At 43.5% G+C, this 27,993-nt stretch overlaps 1 protein-coding gene across 2 annotated transcripts in view; it reads left to right on the forward strand.

Moving 5' to 3' along the window:
- Positions 1 to 27,993, forward strand: part of ADCY2 (adenylate cyclase 2) — a gene marked incomplete at its 5' end in the record, with an annotated part of 125,498 nt that overhangs the window by 37,872 nt on the left and 59,633 nt on the right. For both annotated transcript variants that reach the window (XM_082234240.1, XM_082234241.1), the window contains 4 exons: positions 6,180 to 6,341; positions 13,292 to 13,441; positions 21,293 to 21,441; positions 23,646 to 23,757. In XM_082234240.1, coding sequence (XP_082090366.1) covers positions 6,180 to 6,341; positions 13,292 to 13,441; positions 21,293 to 21,441; positions 23,646 to 23,757 — 573 coding nt within the window. The remainder of the gene's footprint in view (positions 1 to 6,179; positions 6,342 to 13,291; positions 13,442 to 21,292; positions 21,442 to 23,645; positions 23,758 to 27,993) is intronic.

The following is a 27,993-nucleotide window of genomic DNA, read 5'->3' on the forward strand; positions in this document are numbered from 1 at the left end:
AAGAAAGATAAAAATAAGATCAGTCAATGATGAAGATAGGTTTCTGAAGGACCACGGAGAAGATCTACAGAAAGAAGCGGAATCCGGAGAAGAGCCAAAACCACTGGAAAAAGGAATACTAGATATAGCAAACTTATCTTTTGGATTGCATGGTCCAGAGAAAGTGACACCACTGACAGAACAAGAACAGACACTTGGTGCAGTTGGAGGTAAAGCGAAGTAACCCCATCATGGCTCTGCAACTGTTAAGTTGGAATTGTAATGGTCTAAATTCTCCTCAGAAAAGAAAAAGTGTTTTCCATTTATTAAAAAAGGAACAATTGGACTTGATTTGTCTACAAGAAACACATGTAACAAGGTTACATAGGAAACTATTGACTAACAAGAGATTGGGACAGGAGTTTATTTCATCTGACAAAGTTAAAAAAAGAGGAGTTGTGATTTATGCAAAGGAGAGACTATCACCGAAATTTATTTTTAAAGATGACCAAGGAAGATTTCTGGCAATTGAAATTCAAGTCCAAGGAGAGAAATTTTTGATAGTAGGAATTTACGCACCGAATGAGGGGAAAGCTGAATTCTTTAAAAAGTTGCATGAGACCTTATTGGATTATTTGGATTACAATCTGATCTTGATGGGAGACATGAATGGAGTAGTATCTACAAATATGGATAAGGCACAAAGACAGGTAGTCACCAAGGATGGTAGACTACTGAAAACATTTTTCGAGATGACAGACAACTTGGACTTAGTCGATATTTGGAGAACAAAGAATCGCTTGGGAAGAGAGGGAACTTTCTTTTCTGAAGCCAAGATGACATGGACTAGAATTGACCAAATATGGGTAACTAGAGGAATGGCACCAAAGACAAGAAAAGTGGAAATCTGCCCAAAAACCTGCTCCGACCATAATGCTGTTAAGATGGAAATGAAACTAGCACCAACTGGCTCCTTTAGATGGAGGATGAATGACACCTTATTCAGAGATGAAGAAGTGCTTAAGAAGGCCCAAAAAACCTTAAGAGATTATTTTGAGATAAATATGAGCACCAATGTGGAAAAGAGAGTAATCTGGGACGCAAGCAAAGCTGTCATGAGAGGGTTTCTGATACAACAGAATGCAATAAAGAAGAGAAGTCAAAATGAGAAGAAAGATAAAATTTTGGGGAAAATAAAAGAAAGTGAGAAGAAATTGAGAGCAAAACCAAAGTCGCAGGAGATTTTGAGAGAAATAAAGCTATATCAAGTACAATATATGGAAATGATGAATCAGGAAATAGAATGGAAAATTAAACAAATGAGACAAAAAACATTTGAATCAGCTAACAAATGTGGGAAATTGCTGGCCTGGCAAATGAAAAAAAAGGCAAAAATTATATACTATCACAAATTTAGAAGTGGAAGGAAAGAACATACACAATCCAATTGAGATCAGAAATTGTTTCCAGAGGTATTTTAAACAACTATACACACAAGGGCCACCGAAAGAAATGGACATACACTGATTTCTGAAGACAAATGGATTACAAAAAATCTCTCAAGAAAGTAAATTAATGTTGAATTATAAAATAACTGAACAGGAAGTAGAAGGTGCCATCCAAAACATGCAATTGGGAAAATCTCCAGGACCGGATGGGCTGACTTCTAGATATTATAGATCCTTGAAAGAGTGGTTAATACAGCCTTTAAAGGAAGTCTGCAATGAAATATTGGAAGGGAAAAGGGCACCAGAGTCGTGGAAAGAGGCGTACATTACACTTATACCGAAAACAGAGACTGAAAAGACTCAGCTTAAGAACTACCGCCCCATATCACTACTCAATGTGGATTACAAAATCTTTGCAGACATTTTGGCCAAGAGATTGAAAAAAATGTTGATGGAAGAGATTCATAAAGACCAACCGGCCTTCTCCCGGGAAGACATTTGTCTGACAATTTGAGGAATATAATTGATATTTTGGAAAAACTAGAAGTGAACATAAATACTAAAGCAGTTTTGATATTTGTGGACGCGGAGAAAGCTTTGGACAATATTTCTTGGAGTTTTATGAAGAAGAACCTACAGGGGATGGGGGTAGGCCAAGGCTTTGAAAATGGTATAAGTGCAATTTATTCAGAACAAAAGGCTAAACTAATTGTAAATAATGTAGTGATGGAAGAATTTAAGATAGAAAAAGGGACACGACAAGGTTGCCCAATCTCTCCATTGCTTTTTATATCGGTCCTGGAGGTTTTGCTGAATATGATTAGAAGGGACCAGTTGGTTAAAGGTATACAAGTCAGAGCTAAACAGTACAAATTGAGAGCATTTGCGGATGACTTAGTATTGACATTACAGGAGCCAGAATCTAGTACTAAAAGGGTTTTAGAACTGATTCAAGAATTTGGTCAGGTTGCAGGATTTAAACTGAATAAGTTAAAAACCAAGGCTTTAGAGAAAAATTTAACACCGATTGAGAGAGAGAGGTTTCAGAATGAGACAGGATTGACAGTGGTTAAGAAAGTGAAATACCTGGGGATTAATATGATGGCAAAAAATGGGAATTTATTTAAAGACAACTATGAAAAATGCTGGGCCGAAGTGAAAAAAGATTTAGAAATTTGGTCAAACTTGAAGCTTTCACTGCTGGGTCGTATTGCTGCGATAAAAATGAATGTTTTGCCAAGAATGTTGTTTTTGTTTCAAACATTGCAAATTGTGGACAAAATGGATTGCTTCAAGAAGTGGCAGAGAGATATTTCTAGATTTGTCTGGCAGGGCAAGAAGCCCAGAATAAAATTTAAGATATTAACTGATGCAAAGGAAAGGGGTGGATTTGCCCTGCCGGACTTTAAACTTTATTATGAATCAGCAACTTTTTGCTGGTTGAAAGAATGGCTGCTTCTTGAAAATACAGACATTTTGGATTTAGAAGGCTTTAACAATGTATTTGGATGGCATGCATATCTGTGGTATGATAAGGTCAAAGCACATAAAGCATTCAAGAATCATATTGTTAGGAAAGCATTGTTTAATGTCTGGATAAGATATAAGGATTTAATGGAAAACAAAATCCCAAGGTGGTTGTCACCGATGGAAGCAAAAGCACAGAAAAAGCTCAATATGGTGGCCAGTGGCCGAAATATTGGGAAATTCTGGAACAAGAGGGAGATAGACTGAAATTGCAGAGTTTCGAGAAACTAAAAAACAAGTGCGAGATTGGCTTCATTATTATCAGATAATGGAGGCATATAATTCGGACAAGAAAATTGGTTTCCAGGTGGAAAAAACAAAATTAGAAACAGAACTGTTAGAACCCCAAACTAAGATTTTGGCAAAGATGTATAACTTGCTGTTGAAATGGAATACTCAGGATGAAACGGTGAAATCTGCTATGATTAAATGGGCACAAGATGTTGGACATAACATAATGATGGCTGACTGGGAACAGTTATGGACCACAGGTATGAAGTTTACGGCATGTAATGCCTTAAGAGAGAATATTATGAAAATGGTATACAGGTGGTACATGACCCCAGTCAAGCTTGCAAAAATCTATCATTTGCCCGATAATAAATGTTGGAAATGTAAAGAAACTGAAGGTACATTCTTTCACCTTTGGTGGACGTGCCCAAGGATTAAGGCTTTCTGGGAGATGATATATAATGAACTGAAAAAGGTATTTAAATATTACCTTCTTGAAGAAACCAGAGGCCTTTCTCCTAGGCATAGTCGGCCAATTGGTGCCAAAGAAGGACAGAACTTTTTTTATGTATGCTACAACAGCAGCAAGGATACTTATTGCAAAATATTGGAAGACACAAGATCTACCCACCCTGGAAGAATGGCAGATGAAGGTAATGGACTACATGGAACTGGCGGAAATGACTGGCAGAATCTGAGACCAGGGAGAAGAGTCGGTGGAAGAAGATTGGAAGAAATTTAAAGACTATCTACAGAAATATTGTAAAATTAATGAATGTTAGAATGATGTTGGATAGAAATTAAGTGGTTTTCAGCTGTAATACGATAAGGGAATATGAAAAATGGATTATTAATAGGCAAAAATTTAATGTTATAATATTTTAAGATTAATGATTAGGATAAATAAAGAGGGTAAGGATTTGCTGAACTAACAAACTGAACTGGAATACAAAAAAGGGAGGCGTGAGGAGGTCCGGGAAATAAGCTAATGAAAAATAAGTAATGGAAAGAATGAGTTGTTTTTAACCATTTTTATTTTTTATTTTGTATTTTTTATTTTTACTTTGTAATACTTTGAAAATCTTAATAAATATCTTATATATATATAAAAAAGAAGACCTTAACATTGCCTAATCATCAAGCCAGTAAGTCAAGGGAGATAGGATACTACACCAGCCTGCCAGGCTATATTAAAATAATGCTGATTCAGATGGTGCCTCAATGTGCTCAAACGGATTTGCAAGTGGAGATGCTGGAGCAAAGAATTCTAGAGAGCAAGGTTTGCCATGGGAAATAAATCCTGACCAAGGAAAGGGAGTGATCAGGCTGCTTCCCGGGGCTGGTGTTGGTGCAGGGAGACAGCTCTTCTCGTTTGAGAGGGCCTAGGCCAGTAGAATGCAAACATGTACACTCTTCTCTGGAACGGAGTCCTGTTGAACCCAATGGGGTAATTTTTCTGATCATACATATATCAAATTGCACTGTAAAACACTTGAGCTTGTGGTGAGAGCTTTGCTCCATACCCGTATTACAAGCTGGACACTGATAGCCAGAAACTCTAGGCTAAATTTAGAATTTTAATCATTAGAATTTGCACAGCCTTCTAATATAGCACAGTCTGAGACAGATGGAAATAGAAATCCTATGTATTTCTGTCCAGTGCTGTTTGTGAATCACCTTTAATTCTGCAGAATGTGTTAACTCTGAATAAGTATGCCACCTGGATAATTATAGGCCATTGGCGATGTGCAAAGTGTCATTTTCTTACTCCTTCCCCCAATGGTGTGAAGGAGGCAGCATTCCAATAAACGTGTTTTTGTTTTGTTTTTCATTCTGGAACAGAAGGATGGAGTAATTATTCTACATTCTCTTTAAGACTTGACGTGGTATTAGAGAAAGTTCACATATGAAATCCCATTTTCATTTCCGAATCTCCCCAAATGAAGCTGAATGCTGGGGATGAAAAGTACGGTAATTCTAGCACACAGTGGCATTTCTTATTGAAAAGTATAATGTTCCCCATATCTCATATCCACATTTTTGGGTGGCTATTCAATATTTGAAGAGGATATTGTCTTTCTTGCTGCATATTTCTTGCTTGTCAAATATTTGAGACATCAAAGCTAAATCTTCTAAACTTACAGTGACTAATTCCAGCTTTGCAAACTGGTTGCTGACGTTTTAATTTATATGTATATGATTATGGGTGCATCGTACAACATTCCGTGTTTCTAAATGTCACATACTTCTTCAACAATGTGCAATGTGTTTCCTGCTTGGCAGGGGGTTGGACTCGATGGCCCTTGTGGTCTCTTCCAACTCTATGATTCTATGATTCTATGATTCTATCCCTTTAAAACTAAAAGTAGAATGTGAGCTATTGGTGAACCACTGGAAAATTTGTGATGGACCACAAGCAGATTGGTTGCTGGGAGTTTTGCAATGAAAGTCGGACTCTGTTGACCATTGTTTGATTCAGCAAGGGATTGCTTATAGTCTTAAGTAGCAGGACCACTTACCACAGAGCCTCTTTTTCACACAGATTAGTTATTATGGCTCAACTGCAAAGAAATCCCGAATAAATTTGTAAACTTAAAGCACATCAGCAGACTATGCAGACTGCAGTAAAAACAAATCCCCAAACACATGTAAGCCAGAAAACCTGGCAAACATACCCCTGTTTTAAAACCTCTTCCTGAATTTATGCACAACAAGATTATTGATGCTGAGCAGTGCAGCTAGTTCTGTGTGGCTGAGAGGGCTTATGGGTCTTGAACCATACCCTATAGCAATTTGCTTTTGAAACAAACAGGACTTTTAAAAAAAGCTGGTGGTGATAAGGCCGTGTAAGTTTATCTGTTGATCACATTAAAAAATCATTTTAAGAAATCCTGTGCATACTTAAAATAGCTCTTTTGTAATTTTAGATAACATGTACTTGAAATATTTTTAGAATCACTTTTGACAAGTATTGTCTTTGTCTTTTCTGCACAGGTGTCATTTTTCTTATTCATCATTTTTGTGGTCTATACCATGTTGCCCTTCAACATGCAGGATGCTATAATCGCCAGCGTTTTCACCTCTGCATCACATACCATTGTGCTAAGTATCTGCCTGTCATCAACAGACATAATCAAGGAACACTTGGTTTGGCAGGTATGTTTCCAGTGATGTGGGTCATTATGTGCTGTGAATGACTTGATGATCATCCTTACCATCAAGCATAAGTGGTCTGTGATTAGAAGCATAATTGTCTCCTTGCACTGTACATTGCTTACTCACCTATTTTTCATTGGGACAGTCAGCTCCTAAACTCTGTAGAAGCTCTTTGTATGCCCTGGGGTTGCCATTTGCATGCAAGGAGATGCTGCACTGGGGCAATTGCAGTTTCATATTTCCAACTTTAAAAGGATGTAGAATGCTTAAGAATATTACATGGATGGGCCTGTGCACATTTCATAGCATTTATGTCATGCAAAACTTCTCATGGTTACCAAGGATAATATACGATCCTTTAAAAAGCACACAGATCAAGGCTTGCTACTTACGATGATACATTCCACAACACAGAGGCAAACTGGGCCTCCAGTGACAAAGCTGGATCAAAGAGAACCCCTAAGCTGTGGTCCTATTGATTTAGAGAGTGTCTGGTCCTTCTTAGAACTACTTCAATACCAAAATAAAAAAATTCCTTCCAGTAGCACCTTAAAGACCAACTAAGTTAGTTCTTGGTATGAGCTTTCGTGTGCATGCACACTTCTTCAGATACACTGAAACAGAAGTTGCCAGATCCTTCTATATAGAGAGAAGGTGGGAATGGGAGATTAGCAGATAGCTGAGATGAGCCTGTTGACGACTCTTAACGACTGCAATAGGTCTTACAGGAGAAGGCAAGGGGTGAGAAGGTGAAAAATGGCTAAGTCATGTATAATGAGATAAGAATCCAATGTCTTTGTTCAGACCAGGTCTCTCCATGGTTTTAAGTTTGGTAATGAGTTGCAATTCAGCAGCTTACATGAAGTAACAGGTCCGATAGTTCTGGGTGATTATGTCGAAAAGGGATCAGTTGGAAGTCATAAAACCTCGAAATCGTCCATAAATTGGTGCGGCAAAGCATAAAGTTATTTTGGTATTAAACTTTGTGACCAGGATAAAGCTTGGGTGCCACACATGGTGTGCAAGGCATGCACCGAGACTCTACGTGGGTGGACCAATGGAACTTTGAAATTCCCATGGTTTGGAGGGAGCCGACAAACCATGTCACTGACTGCTACTTCTGCGCTGTTGATGTGACTGGGATCAACAGAAAGAACCGGAGCAGCCTCAAGTATCCTGAGCTTCAATCAGCACGTTGTCCTGTAGCTCATTGTGATGAAATTCCAGTGCCTATCTTCGGAGAACTTCCTGACATTAGTGACGAAGATGCCTCCAGTGTTGAAGGACATGAAGAAGAAGAAGTGGTTCTTGAAGATGATGCTCCACATCCATTTTCCCAAAAGGAGTTGAATGATCTAGTTCGCGACCTCAGCTTGTCAAAGGACTCTGCCGAACTGTTGGCATCCAGATTGAAGGGGAAAAACCTCCTCTCTGACAGTGCTCGCATCAGCTTCTTCCGCAAGAGGCATCAAGAGTACCTCGGTTTTTTCTCGGAAGAGAAGGACTTGGTGTACTGTGCAGATATTGCGCAGCTTCTGCTCAAGCTTGGAGTGCCACAGTACGAACCCAAAGATTGGAGACTGTTCATTGACAGCAGCAAGCGATCACTGAAATGTGTTCTGCTACACAATGGCAACCAGTTTGCCTCTATACCCCTGGTTCACTCGACTACACTGAAGGAGAACTATGAAGCGGTGAAGTATGTGCTGGAGAAAATTGGTTATGATCAGCATAAGTGGTTTATTTGTGTTGACCTGAAAATGGTGAACTTTTTGTTGGGACAACAGTCTGGCTTCACCAAGTACCCATGTTTTCTGTGCATGTGGGATAGTAGGGACCGTGCTCAGCATTACACGAAGAAGGACTGGCCTGTGCAGGAGGAATTGGTGCCTTGCAAAGAAAGGAACGTCATCAACGACCCTCTGGTGGACAGAGACAGAATACTCTTCCCACCGCTGCACATCAAGCTCAGCTTAATCAAGCAGTTCACCAAGGCTCTGGACAAGGATGGTGACTGCTTCACTTACTTGTGCCAGGCTTTTCCAGGATTGACCATCGAGAAGTTGAAAGCTGGCATCTTTGACAGTCCTCAGATCCGCCAGCTCATCAGAGATCCAGAGTTCGGAAACTCAGTGAACGAAGTGGAACTGGAAGCGTGGAAGGCATTTGTTCTGGTAGTGAAGAACTTTCTGGGCAACAATAAGGCCAGAAACTACGCAGAACTTGTCAACAACATGCTGACTGCTTTCAGAAACCTGGGCTGCAACATGAGCGTCAAGATGCACTACCTATTTTCACATATGGACCGGTTTCCTGAGAACCTGAGTTCAATGAGTGACGAGCAGGGGGAGAGATTCCATCAGGACATGAAAGAGATGGAGACCAGGTATCAGGGTCGCTGGGACACAGTCATGATGGCTGACTACTGTTGGACTCTGAAGAGAGACCTCCCTGCCGCTGAGCATTCCAGGAGTTCCAAGAAATGGAAGTTCAAGCCCTGAAGTTTGAAAAATGGTGAAGCAACATGCAATTTATGTGGACTTACCTTTATCAATGCCCACCATTCAGTTTACAGTAATCGATGTTTCTATCAGGTAATCAATATATGTTGTTGGAAAAACATTTTTTTTCTCTTAAAAACATATTTAGGATGATATGTGTTGACAAAAATCAGCTGATAATGCCACAAAAATGTAATCGATTTTGTCACAAGATCTGATTTTTTTCAAATCAACATAACACAAAAACCTGACCTGATGGAGAGAAACGGATGCCATTTCCTGATTCAGCAGTGCAAAAATACCCTAAATCAGTTGTAGAAATCTAGACAACATTCAAAAAGTAAAAAATTGTTGCCCAGTGTCAGGTTGCATTTTTTTTTTTTTAGGTGACATAATATTCTTGTCTTGGAATAGCTATCTAGCACTCTGTGAAATTTGAAAGAGAAACTCGTAGCTACCATTTACCAGAGAATTGAGATTCTGAAATATCTGCATACTGGTGTGAAAAACATGGTGACCTTAACCCAAGAATGGAAAAATAAGAAACCGAGAGAAACTGAAATGGACAGATCTGTCCATCGCTATTTGGGGGTGACAGAGGAAGATTCAACATAAACTTAGGCAGTGTAGCTTGGGGGTCTTCCTGGATCCTTTGCTGTCGCTTGAGGCTTAGGTGGCCTCAGTGGCTTGGAGTGCCTTCCTTCAGCTTTGGCTGGTGGCCCAGCTATGCCCCTATATTCCCTGGACAGGAATAGCCTGCCTACTGTCAGTGGTGGAGGAAGCCGCTTGGGCGCCTGGGGCGGCATGCTTAGGGGCAGGGTGAGGGCGGGGCAAGCCACCCATAGGGGCCTCCAGAGTTTGCCTGCCTCCTCCCACTCAGCCCCCCTACATCTGGGGGGAGGCAGTGAGTGGACCGTTTGGGCAGCACGGAGCCTGCATGCGCCGAAGCCACTGTCTCTCTCCCAGGAGAGACATGTGGCTCAGGAGCACTACAGGCCCTGCGGTGAGTGCCAGCCAGCATTTTGTCACCCCCCTCAGTGGTGACACCCGGGCCCCCCCACTGTGACCCCCCCTTCCTGCGCTCATGACTCCTGTTGTCTATTCTCTGGTAACCTCAAGGTTAAATTACTGCAATGTGTTATACGTAGGGCTGCCTCTGAAGATGGTTCAGAGGTGCAGAATTCAGTGGTCAGGTTGCTCACCGGGACAAGACGGTTTGAGCATATTACACCAATCCTGGTTCGACTGCACGGGCTACCAGTTAGTTTCCGGGCCCAATTCAAAGTACAGGTTTTGACTTACAAAGCCTTAAATGACTCAGGACCGCAATACCTCAAGGACTGCCTCTCTCCATGTGAACCAACCCAGACCCTGAGATCATCTTCTGAGGCCCCTCTTTGTGTGCCGCCTCCTCCTCAAGAGGTCCGGAGGGTGGCAACACAAGAACAGGCCTTCTCTGCAGTGGCTCCCTGTCTATGGAATGCTCTCCCCAGGGCAGTTCGCCTGGCGACTTCATTATACGCCTTTAGGCACCAGGCAAAAATGTTCCTTTTTAACCAGGCCTTTGGTTGATCTGTTTGACATCCTATACCCTTTAAAATGTGTGTTTTTTAGAGGGGGGGCAATTGGGTTGTTATTGTTTTTATTTTGATTATGCATTTGTGGTTTTATATTTTGATTTTATTCGGTGCACCTCCCTGAGACCTCTGGGTATAGGGTGGTATATAAATTCAACCAGTCAATAAATAATAAAAATACACACTCCGGTTTCCCCTGCATCCAGGTGCTCCTGCTGCTGGTGTTGGAAGCGGTGCACATGCAATTGTTGTTCCTACTGAAATATTCAGTTATTGAGTATATATCCTCCTACCCTTCCTCCAAAGTTGCCCAGAGTGACAAACACAGAGACATTTCAGAAACAAAAAACAAAACAGCTAAATAGTTAAAACATTTTTAAAACAATTAAAAATACCTAAAAACAGTTTCAGTTAAAAACTTTCGAAAAGCAGTTGCATTAACAATATTATTTCATCCAGGACGCTCAGATTTGCCTGAAATACTGCCCCCCCCCCGACTCCAGCTTCAACCTGAATTGAGGGGGGAAAAGGACCTAGATTCATTTTAAACTGATAGTGTGTACACAGCCCTAATCTCAGCAGGGATCTGTTTCATTAGCTCGGAACTATTTTTTCCTCAGTTTCCAAAGAAGTGATTTCTTGCTCCTCCACCTGCAGCTGCTGGGTGACCTTGGGCCAGTCACACTTCTGTGAAGTCTCTTAGCCCCACTCACCCCACAGAGGGTTTGTTGTGGGGCAGGAAGGGAAAGGAGAATGTTAGCCGCTTTGAGACTCCTGAAGGGGAGTGAAAGGCGGGATATCAAATCCAAACTCTTCTTCTTCTTTTGTTACCTTCTTATCCCTCTGTGTGCTGCAGTTGTCCTTTCGTGGGTGAGAGGGACTGTCATTATAATTTCAGTTGATATATATATATTGGTGTTTTAAAATATGACATTAAAAACAATTTTTTAAAAATTGCAATCACAAAACAGAAATGTAAAGTATTGCACTTGGGCAAAAAAAATGAGAGGCACAAATACAAGATGGGGGACACCTGGCTTGAGAGCAGTACATGTGAAAAGGATCTAGGAGTCTTGGTTGACCACAAACTTGACATGAGCCAACAGTGTGACGCGGCAGCTAAAAAAGCCAATGCAATTCTGGGATGCATCAATAGGAGTATAGCATCTAGATCAAGGGAAGTAATAGTGCCACTGTATTCTGCTCTGGTCAGACCTCACCTGGAGTACTGTGTCCAGTTCTGGGCACCACAGTTCAAGAAGGACACTGACAAACTGGAACGTGTCCAGAGGAGGGCAACCAAAATGGTCAAAGGCGTGGAAACGATGCCTTATGAGGAACGGCTAAGGGAGCTGGGCATGTTTAGCCTGGAGAAGAGGAGGTTAAGGGGTGATATGATAGCCATGTTCAAATATATAAAAGGATGTCACATAGAGGAGGGAGAAAGGTTGTTTTCTGCTGCTCCAGAGAAGCGGACACGGAGCAATGGATCCAAACTACAAGAAAGAAGATTCCACCTAAACATTAGGAAGAACTTCCTGACAGTAAGAGCTGTTCGACAGTGGAATTTGCTGCCAAGGAGTGTGGTGGAGTCTCCTACTTTGGAGGTCTTTAAGCAGAGGCTTGACAACCATATGTCAGGAGTGCTCTGATGGTGTTTCCTGCTTGGCAGGGGGTTGGACTCGATGGCCCTTGTGGTCTCTTCCAACTCTATGATTCTATGATTCTATGAAAACATAGTGGGTCCTAAAATGTACATCATACCTGTCAAAGGCCAAGATAAAGAACTGTATCTTGTAAATCTATTTTAATAAAAACTATTCTAAGCCTATTGATATATCTATTATTTATCTTTATCCCCACCCAGAACTCCATACACCAGGCATGCCCAAGTCCGTTTTGGGGGCCCAATCTGGCCCCTGCCGGTTGGTTTAATCCGATCCCTGCGGCAGTTTAATTCCTATGGTAAAATCCCCAAAAGAGCTCAAGATCTTCAATCCTCAAGAAAGCTCAAGAACTTCGGTTGGACCTCACGCATCTTCACTTCATCAAATCTGGCTCTCTTTGAAAAAAGCTTGGGCACCCCTGCCATGCCCCAAATAGGCCTCAGTGCAAAAAGCCAGTTACAAAGGGCAGATTGAGGGAAACAACTCTCTTGTGCAGATAAATGACAGGTGTACATTATCCAATGCATTGTCAGAGGGAGCACATGATGGCAGACTTAACGGTGTCAGAAGCTTCAGACTGAGCCACTTCAGGTGAAATCTCACTTGTATGTGACATGGGGGGGGGGGTATTTTTTTAACTCTCCTGTGCTGAAAAATAAACCTGTCTGCCTAGAAAAGGGAAGGTCATGGCAAAATACCAAATATTGTTTGATAGCTTTTGTGACAAGGAGTGTGAGCAGTGCTATTTCACGAACAGCTTAGAATGGCAACGGCCCCACCTGAGAGGGGCTGGGACTGAGTTCCAACAAGTTCCAGCTGAAAGAAAGCCCAGACTGTGAGGATGCAGGAAACTATAAAATCTTCACAAATAAACCAAGTACAGTTGTACCTTGGTTTTTGAACAGCTTAGTGCTCAAACATTTTGGCTTCTGAACGCCACAACCCGGTTCCGGTTTGTTACGGTTTGTGAACTATTTTTGGAAGCCGAACATCCGACAGGGCTTCCGTGGCTTCTGATTGGCTGCAGGAGCTTCCTACAGCCAATCAGAAGCCGTGCTTTCGTTTCCGAATGTTTTGGAAGTCGAACAGACTTCTGAAACGGATTCTGTTCAACTTCCAAGGTATGTCTGTACTGTCTGACAGTGACATCGGACTGTTTCATTGCTCTTTTCTTTGTGTGTCTGTATATGTGTCTGTGTGCTTAGATCCTGGCCAATGTTATCATCTTTATCTGCGGGAACCTGGCAGGAGCGTATCACAAACAATTAATGGAACTTGCTCTGCAGCAAACATATCAGGACACCTGTAACTGCATCAAGTCCCGGATCAAGCTTGAGTTTGAGAAGCGGCAGCAGGTAAAGCTCTTCTCAGGATTTCATTTACCCTTCCATTTTGTCCAGTTCTTTGTTTTCCTTTGTTGGGTGTGTGGAAATGATTATTGATTAGGCAGGAGAGGCAAGAAGCTCTTCAGAAATCCATTTACGACTTGCAATTTCCACCCAGGCGTAGAGATGTAATTGCTGCTGCTGTCCTTGTGCTTTTTCCCCTCCTTCACTTGTAATCCAAAATAAGTGAAGAAGAAAAAACAGTAATAAGAGAAAGTGTGAGATAAAAGGAATATTAGGCTGATATCATCAAAGTTCTTGTTTTGGTATGGTCTTTTGCTGTGGAACATCAATGGCCATTCATCCTTTATGCTGAAGAGCAATTTCAAGGAGCATCATCCAGACTAATGGACATAGCTTGTTAATGGATGAGTCTTCCCTTTAGGTGGAAGGATCATGTGATTTACAGAAGCCTTGGGGAAATGCAAGAAGATTCTGTTTTGTAATTAGAGAAAATAGAAGGTCTTATTCAGATAAATTCAGGGCTATAGAAACTATAGAAACTTGCAACAATTCATAAAACCACAGTCAAACATTAAAAACTTCCCAGTAGCACAGGAAGTACCATATTTTTCGCTCTATAGGACGCACCGGACCATAGGACGCACGGAGCGGCAGGAGGTGCTGCGCAGAGAGGGGGAGAATTCCCCCCTTGTTTCCCCCCTGTAAAACAAGGTGCCGTTCAAGGTGTGTTCAGGCGGCTACCTTGGAAGCCTGGAGAGCGAGAGGGGTTGGTGTGCACTGACCCCTCTTGCTCTCCAGGCTTCAGGTTCCTTTCGACCTGCTCTTTGGGGCTGGCGGGGGGAAGCCCACCACCAGCCCCAAAGAACACGTCAGGGAGCAGCGGAATGGCGCGCAACCTTCTGCTGCTCCCCGAGCTTGTGGGGCTAAGTGCTGCTTTCCCCCACCGCCAGCCCCAAAGAGCAGGTCGGGGAGCAGCGGAAAGGTGTGCAGCCTTCCCGTTGCTCCGCGAGCTTCTCGGGGCTGCCGGGGAAGCCCAGGGCTATGGCTTCTTTAGCCCCTCGCACCCTCTCCCGGCTGGTGAGGTGGCGTGTGGCTATGGCAATACTCCCACCTCCTGCAAAAGCACCCTTTAAGGAGCGCACGGCTCCTGTGGGCTTTTCTACGAGGAGGGAGAAGGGACTGACTGGCCGCTTCAGTCCCTTGTCCCTCCTGAGGAAAAGCCCGCAAGAGCAACGCAGAGCTTGTGTGCGGCTTTTGGGGGCTTTTCCTGCCTGCCTCCCCCCCCCTGCATTCGCTCCATAGGACACACACACATTTCCCCTTCATTTTTGGAGGGAGAAAAGTGCGTCCTATAGAGCGAAAAATACAGTACCTTATACCATTACTCTGTCTGTTTTTCCTTAGACTTTTAGCATATGCACAACCCTGGCTTTTGTGTCAGGTGTTAGTGCATGTGATAGATTAATAATTTAATAATCAAAGTAGAAGCCCGAATTCATAACTTTCTGATAAATTTAAAGGCAGATTTTAAAAAGGCAATGAAAAATGTCATAATGCATTCTTAAAATCCTTACTGATAAAGAATTTTGCCTGAAAGATGAGCTAGTGAGCATTGCATCAATCCAGATGCAATTTGAAAGAGTTGTTTCCTCAAGCAGAAGAATTCGCAGGACTCTTCAGTGGTTGTCCCAGAGCAGCTTGGGTTTCCTCTGGTCTAGTTAGTATATCGGTTTTAAAATGATTAAGGGTGATAATCAGAACAGAATAGCTTGTCATATATCTCAGGGGATTGTTGCCCCCAGGAGTGTCCTGCTATCCAAGCAAAATGGGACCACCTGACTTTCAAACAAACAAACGGCAAGGGCAAAGCGTGGCTCTTAGCTTTCTTGCTCTTAGCTTTTCCCTCATCCCTCAGACGCTGCCTGCACCCTGGCTTTCTCCTGACACTTTGCTAGAATTTTGTATTTTTAAGCTGTGAACTGTCCTGTATACAGATTTAATAAAAAAATATTAAAAAAGTAAAATGAGCATGTGTCTATATATCTTTTTGTCTCATTTATTGCTTTTATGACAAATATAAAATAGATGCATGCTCTGTATGTATATATGTGTGTCTAAATATATATGTATGTAAGCTCTTTTAGCACATATATTTCAGCTACCCTATGTTTGCCCCATTGATAAATTGTTGCAGAAAATAAACTAAGGCACTTTCAAAGCTTGCATGCCTGGTTTTGACATTGAGAAGTAGTTAGCATAATTAGCCTTGTTCATTTCAGGTGTTTTGCATCTTATGACTTATAAGATGTTTTGAAAGACTCTGGCAGGAGGCGGCAGACGTCTCTCAGAGAGAGCTAACTGAATGTCACTCTCAGTGAGGAGGCAGGATCCGAATAATAATAATAATAATAATAATAATAATAATAATAATGGGATTAGAAACTGGAGTCAGGAGCTGTGACAGGTTTAAATGAAGAAGGTAACCGAGTGGTTACACTAGATGTGTAACTGAAGCGATGCCTTTCTTTACTATGGTGAAAAGCATTTTCCAGCTTGCAAGAGAAAATGAATCCAGTAGGAAAGATCTTCATTCTAAATAAACTGGGATGGAGGAAGAAAGCTTGTTAATTGCTAGTGAAGCATTATTGTATTGAACTTGTACATCCGATTAATTCATAGTTGTAGAAGTGGCATGCTGTCCATTTCTGAGCAGCAGGAAGTCCAGGGGCAGGGCTATAGGATTTGGAATGGAAGATTTATTAGGTATTTACTTTATTTGCCAATATTGAAGCAGTATTGAACTGGAGGCCCAAACAGGCACGCCCAGTGCAGGTAGAAGATCCTTTTGGGAGTCTGTGTGCCTGTAGTTTTGTGCTAATGGGGCAGAGAGTTTTCATCAGGAAGAAGGCAAGCATGGCTGCTGTTTGAATGAAATGTATTCCTCTGAAATGTCAGATATGTATTCCACTTGAATGTGATTTAGCTTTAACTTGACTGTATCATGTGCTTATCAGGCCTTGATCTCTGCCCTACCTGAGCATTCAAGAAGCCCCCACAGCCATTAAGAAACATTAACGTTGTTAAATGGGCTCTGAGCAGCCATTCATAGTTAGTAGGTCACTCAAACTTGCAATGCTGTAAACATTAATGCCTACATAAAACAATGCACTAATTTCACATTTCAGGAAAAAATAGCTCCCCTGGAGTGTTAGTGTACATTGGCTTATTCTTTTTTAAATGACTTATCTTTTCACTCATACCTGGAGAGGAAAAGCTATTTCAGTCAGGTTAATGCTCAGGACATCAGAAACAGATTTTCTTTTCAGTTCTATGGTTGCAGGGGAAGGAGGAGGAGAACTAGATATGGTTTGGCCAGGCTGATAGGGTGTTGGCTTAGGAGAGTCCTTTTCATTTCAGATTGCCAGTTGAGGGACCTTTCTTGTTTGTCTCAGAACTCTCTCTCTTTGGCTGGGAATACTGGGGTTGAGATGTAAGACATATGGAAACATTGGGCAGGTCTTTTGGGCTGTCGTTGTGTACCAAGAAGTTGAAAATGTATTGATAATATTTCCAACATCCAGAAAAAAGGTGCCAGCACTCACCACGCAAGGACATTCTGGCCCCACAACCCAGACTCCAGCCACAAGAGTGGAGGCCTGCTTGAGAGGCGTCCTTCGAGATCTGCGTCTTGGGGTGTTGCTTAGGAGTTTTCATTGGGGTGAAGATTTCATTTCGGAGACATTAATTTTGCTGCTATTGCCATTGGCTTTTTGTATTTTTATTTTTAGATCTCATTATGGCTTATGTTGGGGTGGTTTAATTTTGTCACATACGTTCTGGTATGTTTTTATTTCTTGCTTAAGTCTGCTTTCATTATATTTTTGCAGTTGCCCAAATCTCTTCTTGCTGTACGCTGCCTTGAGCAGGGTTTTAATTGTGGAGAGATTTCACAAGAGGAGCAAAAGTCTCCAGCCAAGGAAGGCACCGTTTGGCACAGAGGCTCTTGCGGCCAGAAGCAGCAAGCTGTCCTCCTGTTCTGTACAGGCTGATCCTAGCCCTGCAGTGCTCTTGCTGACACCCCCCCCCATGGGCACCACAATGTCCTCCCATGCCCTTTGAACCTGCCCTTGAGTCTGGGAGGAGCATCTCATGAATGGAATCTGGGCCAGAAAACACCAACACCCCATCCCAAAATAAAATAAACCCCAAAACAATAAAGTAAGACTGTGTGTGTGTAAATATCTCTCTATCTATCTCTCCATCATCATCTCCATAGTCTGCATAGTTCTTGTCCTTTGCTAGTCCAAATCTTTTAAAAGACCAATGGCACAGGTTTAGCAGCATCTTTCAGAACTGGTGTACATAATGAAAGGCTACCAAGCTGTCGAGAATGTCTCTCTTTCTCTTTCTTTTTTTACCCCTGGCCTAACATAACCTTTGTGTGACTTTCTCAGTAAAAGTGTCTTCCCAAGCTCCTCCCCCTTTCCATCTAAGATCTTATGAATCCCCCGTGCTCCTATTAAAGCCCAGGCAGAAATAGGTGGCTCACCTGTAACTGAGCCGGACACCTGTGCAGTCATCCATACAGGCTTTAGTGCCTGCACAGACCATGCTCTGGGATTTTTTAAAGCTGCTGCTTCTGCCTTGTGCCCTCAAGGAGATTGAGGGGTTGGGCCAAGTGTCTTTCTAGCCAGCTAGTTCCTCATGGACAGCCAAAGGAAAGCCCTCAAGACAACCTGAAAAACACCAGCAAACTGTTTTGGTCTGCATTTTACAAGGCGGGGCAAGGAAGGAGCATTTTCTTGTACAAATAGGATCGGGCCCCTGCAGAGTCACTACTGCACAAAAGTGTCAGGGCCAAGGACTCTGTCTTCCCAGTGGGATAAGTTTAGCAAACACTCTTTTTAATTGCATTTCTGGTGCAACCTGAGTTACTACTCTGAGGAGCTTATCTTTCACTGAACATGCTCAGGATTGCACTGAAATATTTAGGTTTAAAAAACTGGTGGTAGAACTCTTTATTCTATATAACTTGATCAATATTTTTGCAGAGTAGCATAAGCAAGAAAAGGCATGTTCTTTCTCCTTGAGGAGCTTAGTGTCAATTTTGAAAGCAAGAGGGGGGGATGGGGGAGACGGAGGCAAGGATAGTGGGGACAGAATCCACAAAAACACTTAAGGTGCTTCGTTTTTGTGGTCATGAGGAGTAAAAAGGTAAACCAAAGACAGCACTTGAAAACATGGGTTTTGAGAGAAGAGAGAGGTAGCACCACGCAAACGTTCTGGGAGGGAATTCCCGGCATGAGGGGCAGTGAGGGAGAATGAGCAGAGTAGATGAACAAGAAGGAAACTTGTTTGACTGTGGTAATATACTGTAGTGGACAGCTTGGTGGGGTGGAGACACTTACCTAACCTCCCAGCAGTGAGGAGGAGGGTCAAGGTGGCAGTGAGGTGAGCACAAGGCAAGAACACTAACAGAGCTCATTGGGCAGTCCTGCCAGTGCTTTTCTGCTGTTTCTGCTGCTTTGCCACTCCCCTTCCCAGTAAACAACAGTGACTTACTGGCGGGAAGGTCAGCCATAAGTGCCTCTGCCCCACCTTGCCATCTGCTACTGGTAGGAGAGATGGAGGATCAAAGCAGGAAGGGATATCTGGGGGCAGAGAGATTATAGTGGGAGTGATTAAAACCTGTGTATAAAGGAATATGTTTCACTTCTCCCTGCTGTAATGCTTTGTTAGGAGAGTCAGTACCAAGCCAACCAACCTGTTTCCCCAACTCTGTGATTTATCCAGTGATGTTAAATGAATTAGCATTGATATATGGAAATTTGTTGGCCTCCATATCAGAGCTGTGCTTTGGTTCCAAGAAAGTGGTGTGCGGGTTAAAAGATTGTGGTGGTTGTTGTTGTTTTTTTGCCTAGTATGGTATGGAGAATAAATAGGCACATCAAGGTCTTGTCATGTATCTGTCGGAAATGCAGCCTGTTTTGTGTTGCCCACATTAGAGCTGACACAGAACTATTGTGCTGAAAAGAACCTCAAGGGTTGGAAAACAAAGTCAACTGAGACAGAATGACTACAGCTAACTCCCATTTTTGCTGCACCTCTCCCTGTTTGAAAGCATCAGGAACCAGCAGGATGGTTTCTGAGGAAGGAAGATGCGATAGAGTATGGTGGATAGCTCTGAAAGGCTTCAGGGTGGCACATAGACACCAGGTCAATGGCTGATTTTTTACAAGGGAAAACCTGATGAGTGCTGAAAGGCCAGCACCATTGGTTGTTTCCACTGACTCCTATACAACTGAAACCAGCTTTTCTCCAGAGCAAGCATAGCTTTGACAGAGGCCTCCCAGGTGAGCTCTTCCTTATCTTCTTCCTTGTGACCAACAGCAGCTATGAGTATCTGCTGTTAGAACAGCTAGCTTCCCTTCTGACACAGCAGATGACAAACTTCTGGCTTGCAGGACCTACATTTCTGTTTTGCTGGAAACCTTGTGATCCACTGGTCGGAGCCAGGAGCAAATGACATCCTCATAGAATTAAGGAACTTGGTGCTTTTGAGCAGTTGCTGACCTGTTTTGAGTGCCAGAACTGAGCTGGGCTCACAGTCCTGCTAAAAAACAACAACACCCAACCCAAACCCATTCTTCATCACCTCTAGCTTTCTTCATTGCTGCAGATTTGTCTTGGGGGGGGGGGAGTCATTTTGTTGTTGCTATTGTTAAACAATTGGAAGTCAGAAATCCTTTCCAATCTACTTGTAGACCCGTCTTCCTTCTGTTTTGTCCCTGAAATAAGTTGCAAGAAGAGAGAAGTCAGACAAGAGGACTCTGTCGAAACCTCTTAGGTTTTTACGTTGTGTGTGGAAGAAGCTAACAGAGCCCTTTGGCTCCTTCTTGACATGAATGATAAAAGCAGCCAAGGTGTGGACATCAAAGCTGCGCCCGTGGGATCAGTAACTTTGTGGGGGGCAGGCTCTGCCAGCAGAATACCTATCCATGGAGTCATTAGCAAGCGCCAGTTTTGTTATGGGAATTTACCTGATTAAATATATTCTTGATGTCCCTCACAATCTCCTTCAGTTGAAATATGAAGCTGGTCCACCTGCCTATAAGTAGATCTGTTTGTGCGTTAATGCCCAGTCTGCCTCCTGCAGGTACATTGTGCAGGGATGCCACATCTCTCTAGTTTGTGAACTGATGCACTTGTACGGTGGATTCTCAGCCTACTGTTGGTCCCTTTATCCTCTTGGTTTCCTGTCCTGACCTATGCATGCGTGTTCTTCATGTGCACAGAGAGCAACTGACAAACAAGAAAGACAATTGGTGGATAATAAGGGCCAAGGAGGAAGTAAGAGGAGACCCTGCCAACAAAGGCATTCAGAGTCCTGGAGGCAAGTGCTTGTAGAGTTATGAGGACATGAAATAATTTTTCTTTTGTAAGAGCTAACTTTGAGCAGATTGTGTGTATTGATGCAGGTTTGTGTGTTTCCCATTCCCCCCCCTCCTTCTCACTGCTTTTCTACCCATTTTTTAATTTTTTTTTAAAGCCCTGGAGGAGAAAGGACGCTGAAGCCATTCATGCTCCTCTTCACATAACCCCACCCCCACCCCCGGTCAGCTTTCCACAGAAGAGTTCATCTTTTGCAGCTGCATTTCATAACGAAAAGAAAACTTGAAGTGGAGGTGGGGACCACAAATGATAGTGCGTCGTGTGCAGTTTCCTCCCAATCCTTGAAATAAATTCCATCCCACTGTTGCTCATAGAAAATGTGTTCGTAATAACTACTTAGCAGATTTTCCTGCTTGAAGCTCACTTGAAGCTTGGGCCATTTTGTCTTTCCTCTCTCCAACCCAGGAGCGTCTCCTGCTTTCCTTACTTCCTGCTCACATAGCCATGGAGATGAAAGCTGAGATCATCCAGAGGTTACAAGGACCCAAAGCAGGCCAGCTGGAAAATACAAACAACTTTCATAATTTATATGTCAAAAGGCACACCAATGTAAGGTATTGTTTGGAACAGACACTTGCCCATTCTCAGTGCTGAAGTCCATTAGTTACCATTACTAGCAAAATGTTTTAATCACAGCTATACATTGTTTAGAGGGAGGTGGTTGCTTTGTTCTTTCCTTTTTCTTTTCTTTCATTGGATGCAGGTGTTCAGGCACACAGATATTGCAGGTTGATTCCATAGAACTGTGACTATAGATAACCTCTGTGGATCTTGTGACATGTTTATTTTGGGAAGGCAGCTGAATTCAATTAGGCATATCAAATTTAAAAGCAATCTAGAGGCTGAAATATTATTGCTTGAACAAATGGCCTTAAATTTTTCGTGGTAAATATCGAAAGCAAAAAAAAAGCGAACACGCTTTGCACTTGATACAAGCTAACTTGTTGTATGGCTGCCATCAGCACTGATTAACACAGTCATTTGGGGGCAATTTTCAGTGTGGCAAAGCTGGAATGTGTTTCAGTCTCAAGGACGGGTAAGTGGGAGATGAGAAATGTGGTGGAAGTCATGTTGGCCTGTTTCATTCAGGCTCTGGTCCCCTCCTGCACCCTTGAGGCCTCTCATGCCCTATACTGCCCTTCAGCTAAAGTCACAGAAGAGTAGGGGGCAGGTTCCATACATTGATGCCCAGAGTACGAGTTTTGGCCTGGCAGCGCTGCCTCAGACTCCGAAGGACCTGAGAGAGTCACCAGTGGATGATCTAGGAAAGGTAGATGTTACTGAGCTTTAACTGTGGCATCTCCAGAAGGGATTTTGAATTGATGTGATTTATTATACTTTTTTATCCCAAAGCACCTTACAAACAACAAATGACAGTAGCTTTACAGAACATAATAAAGGTAAAGGTAAAGGTACCCCTGCCCGAACGGGCCAGTCTTGACAGACTCTGGGGTTTGTGCGCCCATCTCACATTTATTGGCCGGGGGCCAGCGCTGTCCGGGGACACTTCCGGGTCACGTGGCCAGCGTGACATCGCTGCTCTGGCGAGCCAGAGCCGCACACGGAACGCCGTTTACCTTCCCGCTGGTAAGCGGTACCTATTTATCTACTTGCACCCGGGGGTGCTTTCGAACTGCTAGGTGGGCAGGCGCTGGGACCGAACAGCGGGAGCGCACCCCGCCGCGGGGATTCGAACCGCCGACCTTTCGATCGGCAAGCCCTAGGCGTTGAGGCTTTAGCCCACAGCGCCACCCGCGTCCCTACAGAACATAATAGAATGTCACAAATACAGCCTAAGTCATATTGCAATCTATAAAACATGGTTAACAAAGCACAATTAAAGCAAATTTCATATTGTATGGTTAACAAATCAATACAACATATATAATCTATAAAACAATATTAACAACATTAACAAAATAGCAAGCAAAAATGAAAAATAAACAAAGCACTATGGGAATAGGGAATCTTTTCCCCCTCAAGGTGCTGCTAGGGGTAAAAGGCTGTGGGTTGCATGCCAATGATGTGTGAGGCAGAGCTCAAATAAGATGGGGCTTCCCATTTCTCCCCCACCCCCCAATGAACTGCTTCATGAGGGGCAGCACACCCTTGCCGGGCCCTTGCAGAAGACTCCCCTGTTTTGCCTTTTCTCCTGTCTCACCTTCCTTCTCTCCTTGTAGGCCCACCCTTCTGCGTGAAATTAATACTGTAATTGGTTAAGCCCCCAACCCGTGCCTGACATAAGGAGAGTTGCAGTACGCTTTAAGGGTTGTCTTCTGGCTTTATGTCTCACACTGTGGAGCAGTTGAATGACCTCTGGCTGTCTCCTCTGCCTTTTCCGGTGGAAACTCTAGAACGATCTTGCCTGGTGGGTGGCTCAGTTTAGGCACCAGAAGATATTAGCAGCTCCTCTTTGCAGACTGGTAACCTGCCCTTCTCTTCAAAGAGGTCTGCTGGGAGTTCAGCTTCCGACCGCAGTGCGGCAAACTACGGGGTGAGGCACAATCCTTTATAGGCAAGCGGTCCTGGCAGGGTCACAGCCTGAGTGGACACAATGGAAGGGGAGTCAGACCACAACAGCAGGCCATCCAAAAAGGATGTATGAGCTCAGCATCCAAACATATGGTTTTGGACAAATTGTATCTGCTCCTGGTGAGGTATTTAGTGCATTCCCTTTTCTCTTGTTTGTTTTCTCCAAGAAACTCTAGGAATAGTTTTAAGCTAAGCAAAATGGTAAAATCCCCTTTTTCACTTGTAGCATTTTATACGCTGATATTGTGGGATTCACTCGCTTGGCTAGTGATTGCTCTCCTGGAGAACTGGTGCACATGCTGAATGAGCTCTTTGGCAAGTTTGACCAGATTGCAAAAGTAAGTACCCCTGAGGGCTTCAGTAATGGCTGTTAAGTTATCATTGTCTTTGATGTTAAGATTTATAGCTGTGGCGTGAGAGTGGCATGCCAGGTTGTTGACCTGGGGTCTGCTGCGAATGCAGTTTTCACAACCACCAGGCTACCCTCACATCCTGGGCCAATGCTGAGTGCCATGGGAAATTGGGGAGCCAGCCCGTAGTTCTCAGGTTGACCCTGGGGCTTTCAGTTCCTGATCTATAATTTGCACTGTCCTTTGGTCACAAGCTAATACAAATGTGGTGGGGGGAAGGGCACAAAGAAAGAGGATAAAAACAGCAATTCTGTGTGTATCTGCTATGGGTCCCAGCCAACAAAATGGCTAGGGCAGGTTTCACAGGGGGGAGGGGGGATGCACTGGGACAACTGATTTCAGTGATCACGAGTAGGAAGAGGAGTTACACTAAGACCAGACCATGTCATTACTGAGGAGGCAGGTTTAGTCGTTGTTTGAGGGGTCTGGTCTTGACCAGATGGATACTGGAATCAGCAAGGGATACCCACATGACCTTAAGGTACTGACGTACAATGCCAGGTCAATGATTCATAAGACCACTGCCATCCATGACTTGATCATGGATGGAGGACTTGACCTGGCATGTGTAACAGAGACTTGGTTGGATGAAGCAGATGGGCCTGTCCTTGCCGCTGCTTGCCCACCAGGTTTCTCTTACGCACAGCAACCCAGGCCTTGTGGGCAGGGGGGGGGGCTTGCAGTGATATTTAGGAAGTCATTAGTTTGCACCAGGCGTCCTATTGGGAAGACCCAGTTCTCTGAGTGCATGTTCTGGAAGTGGGCAATAGGGGCAGTTACAGGATTCCTTTTGGTGTACTGACCTCCCCGCTGCACCAAGGATTCCCTGCCCGAGCTGCTTCAGGTCATTGCGGATGTTCTTCTGGAGACACCTAGTTTGGTTGTCCTAGGGGATTTTAACATCCATGCCGACACGACCTTACAAGGGGCTGCTTGGGACTTCGTGGAAAGCATGGCCTCCATGGGGCTGTCCCTGAATAAGTCTGGCCCAACTCATAGCCGCTGACATGCCTTGGACTTGGTGTTCACCTCTAGTGACGTGGGTGATCTGACACTAAGTAAAAGCGAAACTAAAGAAGTGCCATGGTCAGCTTGACTCTTCCCCTCTGCAGGGAGGTGGGACCGATTTGGATAGCCCACCCCCGCCACTTAATGGATCCAAATGGTTTCCAGAGAGTGGTAGGGGATGTTTTATCCCATGTTGATGGCCTTTCAGCTGATTCCCTGGTGGCCCACTGGAATGTGGAGTTAACCAGGGCTATTGACTGTCTGGCTCCAAAGCGCCTTCTCCGATTGCATGAGCCCGGACAGCCCCGTGATTTTCCATGGATCTGAGGGTAATGAAACAATCGCTGAGATGGCTAGAGCGCCAGTGGCGGATAACTCATTCTGAAGCTGACTGGACACGGGCTAGAGCTCAATGTTGAGCCTACCAAGTGGCGGTAGCTACGGTGAAGAAGACTCTTCACTGCCTCCATTGCATCTGCAGAAAACAGCAGCAAGAGACTCTTTCAGGTGGTTTGCAATTTAGTGGAACCACCTGCTCCAGCGGGACCCAGTATGGGCCACATGATCTCCTGCAATGCTTTTGCAAAGTTTTTTGCAGATAAAGTCGCTCTGCACCTGAGACTTGCCTGTCTGTGAGCATTGCTGAGGAAGATCAGCACTGGCCCATAGCACTGATCTCACCAAGAAAACCCTGAGGAACCTCTGAGGAACCCTAGAGTTTTATGATAAATGGTTTGCAAATCACTAACATCTAATGGAACAGTATTTGCTTTTGAATGGATTAAAAATAACGCTGGTGGGCATAATTTAAAAGACTAATCATGTTGTCGTGAAGGAGCACGGCAAAGTGGCAATATAAATCTGAAGACTAAGCCTAGGAACTGGTGTTGCTCTTCCTGCAAGTGCTGGAATAGGGATGACAACAAATATCCCGTGCTCCCAACAGAGATATCTATTTTTGTACCAGGCAGGAGGAGTTTTCATTTAATTTCCTAGGTCTCTGGATATTGCATAGCTTGTGTGTGCTTCTGATTTCACATTTCAGGAAAAGTAGGTCAGTGGAAATGGGATGCACATAGCTCTCGGCAGAGCATCTCATCCCGCATGTCCAGCCCAGCTATCTTCCTCCCCATCGTTATGTGAAATACATTTGATGGCACCAAGAATATTGTGCTTCTGCAGTACTCCAGGCATGGTCTTTCTTTCTTGAGTGATCACTCGCAGCTGAGTAAGATTCTCTTCCATAAACACAGTCTTTTTTTTTTATAAATACCGTATTTTTTGCACCATAACACTCACTTTTTTCCTCCTAGAAAGTAAGGGGAAATGTCTGTGCGTGTTATGGTGCGAATGCCTGCGAGTGGCGGGGGGGATCTGCTGCAGTCGTGAGCAGAAGATCCATGGTTCTCCTTCCTTCCCTCCTTCGTGGCTCGCTTTGAAACAGCAGAGCGGGAGAAGAGCCGCTGAGTGGGGAGGAGAGAGGGACAGAAAGCCTGCTTGCTTTAAAGGAGCAAAGCAGGAGAGGAGAGGAGCTGCTTACACGAGTTGGCTCCTTTAAAGCAAGCAGGCTCTCTGTCCCTCTCTCCTCCCCACTCAGCTGGCTAAATAGCAGCAAAGTTTTTCAGCGAGCTGGGGAGGAGGGAGAGAAGCAAAGCCTGCTTTCTTTAAAGGAGCAAAGTGGGAGAGGTGAGGAGCCTTCTCCTCTTATACCCCTCTTCTGCATTATTAGCAGCATCCTTCTCCACACACCCCATGCGTGCTCCTTGTCCCTTGAGTGCTTTTCCTTCCCTCCCCACTTAAAACGTGGTTACAAAGCACGGAGCCACATGGATCCTCAGGATTTTTGCACTGGGTCACCCCAAACTCACCATCAGATCACATAGCATGTCCATGGCTACAGCTTGCACCAAAAAAATCACGCACCCGCTGTTGCCTGGGGCCGCAGTGGTGCAAAAACGTGGTTACAAAGCATGGATCCACATGGATCCTCAGGATTTTTGCATTGGGCTACCCCAAACTCACCGTCAGATCACATGTCTGTGGCCACAGCATGAACCACAAAAATCATACATCCACTGTTTTGTTTAGAATATTTTTTTTCTTGTTTTCCTCCTCTAAAAACTACGTGCGTGTTATGGTCTGGTGCGTGTTATAGAGCGAAAAATACGGTATTTATTAAGGTTTTTACAATGTTACAAAATGAAAAAGAGAAAAGAAAAAATACAAAATAAAAATAGTTAAAAATAATTCAATCTTTTCATCACTTATCTTTCATTTACTTGTTTCCCGGACCTCCTCATACCTCCCCTTTTTGTATTCCAGTTCAATTTATTAGTTCAGCAATTCCTTTCCCTCCTTATTTTATCCTGATCTTTAATCTTGATATATTGTAACCTAAATTTACCTGTTAAGAATCCAATTTTTTTCATATTCTTTTATACCATTACAGCTAGAAATCCCTTAACAAAAAACCCAACATCATTCTAACATTCATTAATTTTACAATATTTCTGTAAATAGTCTTTAAATTTCTTCCAATCTTCTTCCACCGAATCTTCTCCCTGGTCCCGGATTCTGCCAGTCATTTCCGCCAATTCCATATAATTCATTATAAATCATCTCCCAGAAAGTCTTAATCCTTGGGCACGTCCACCATAGGTGAAAGAATGTACCTTCAGTTTCCTTACATTTCCAACATTTATTATCAGGCAAATGGTAGATTTTTGCAAGCTTGACGGGGGTCATGTACTCCATAAACACAGTCTTAACAGTTAGTCTGTAAGTGACTGTGGAGCCCAATTCTGGATCCACACGTCCTTCCACAGTGAGGACATTGGTTTCCACACGGGAGGACATTGGTTTCCACGCGGGAGTTAATCACAGTGTGGATTTGCCAAGCGTGCTTTCCTCTTAGCACATTTCTCCCTTGCGTCCTGAGTTCGAGTGTCTTCAAAGTCCATGACACCTTTGGTAAAGGCTGCTCTCCAATGGGAGTGCTCGCAGGCAACTGTTTCCCAATTGTTGGTGTTTATACTACATTTTTAAAAATTTGCCTTGAGACTTTAAACCTCTTTTGTTGACCACCAGCATTACGCTTTCCATTTTTAAGTTCGGAATAGAGTAGTTGCTGTGCTGGCCATCTCCTAACTGAACCTT

Source organism: Podarcis vaucheri (genome assembly GCF_965113315.1).
Source record: "Podarcis vaucheri genome assembly, chromosome: 8".
In the NCBI taxonomy this organism is placed as follows: domain Eukaryota; kingdom Metazoa; phylum Chordata; class Lepidosauria; order Squamata; family Lacertidae; genus Podarcis; species Podarcis vaucheri.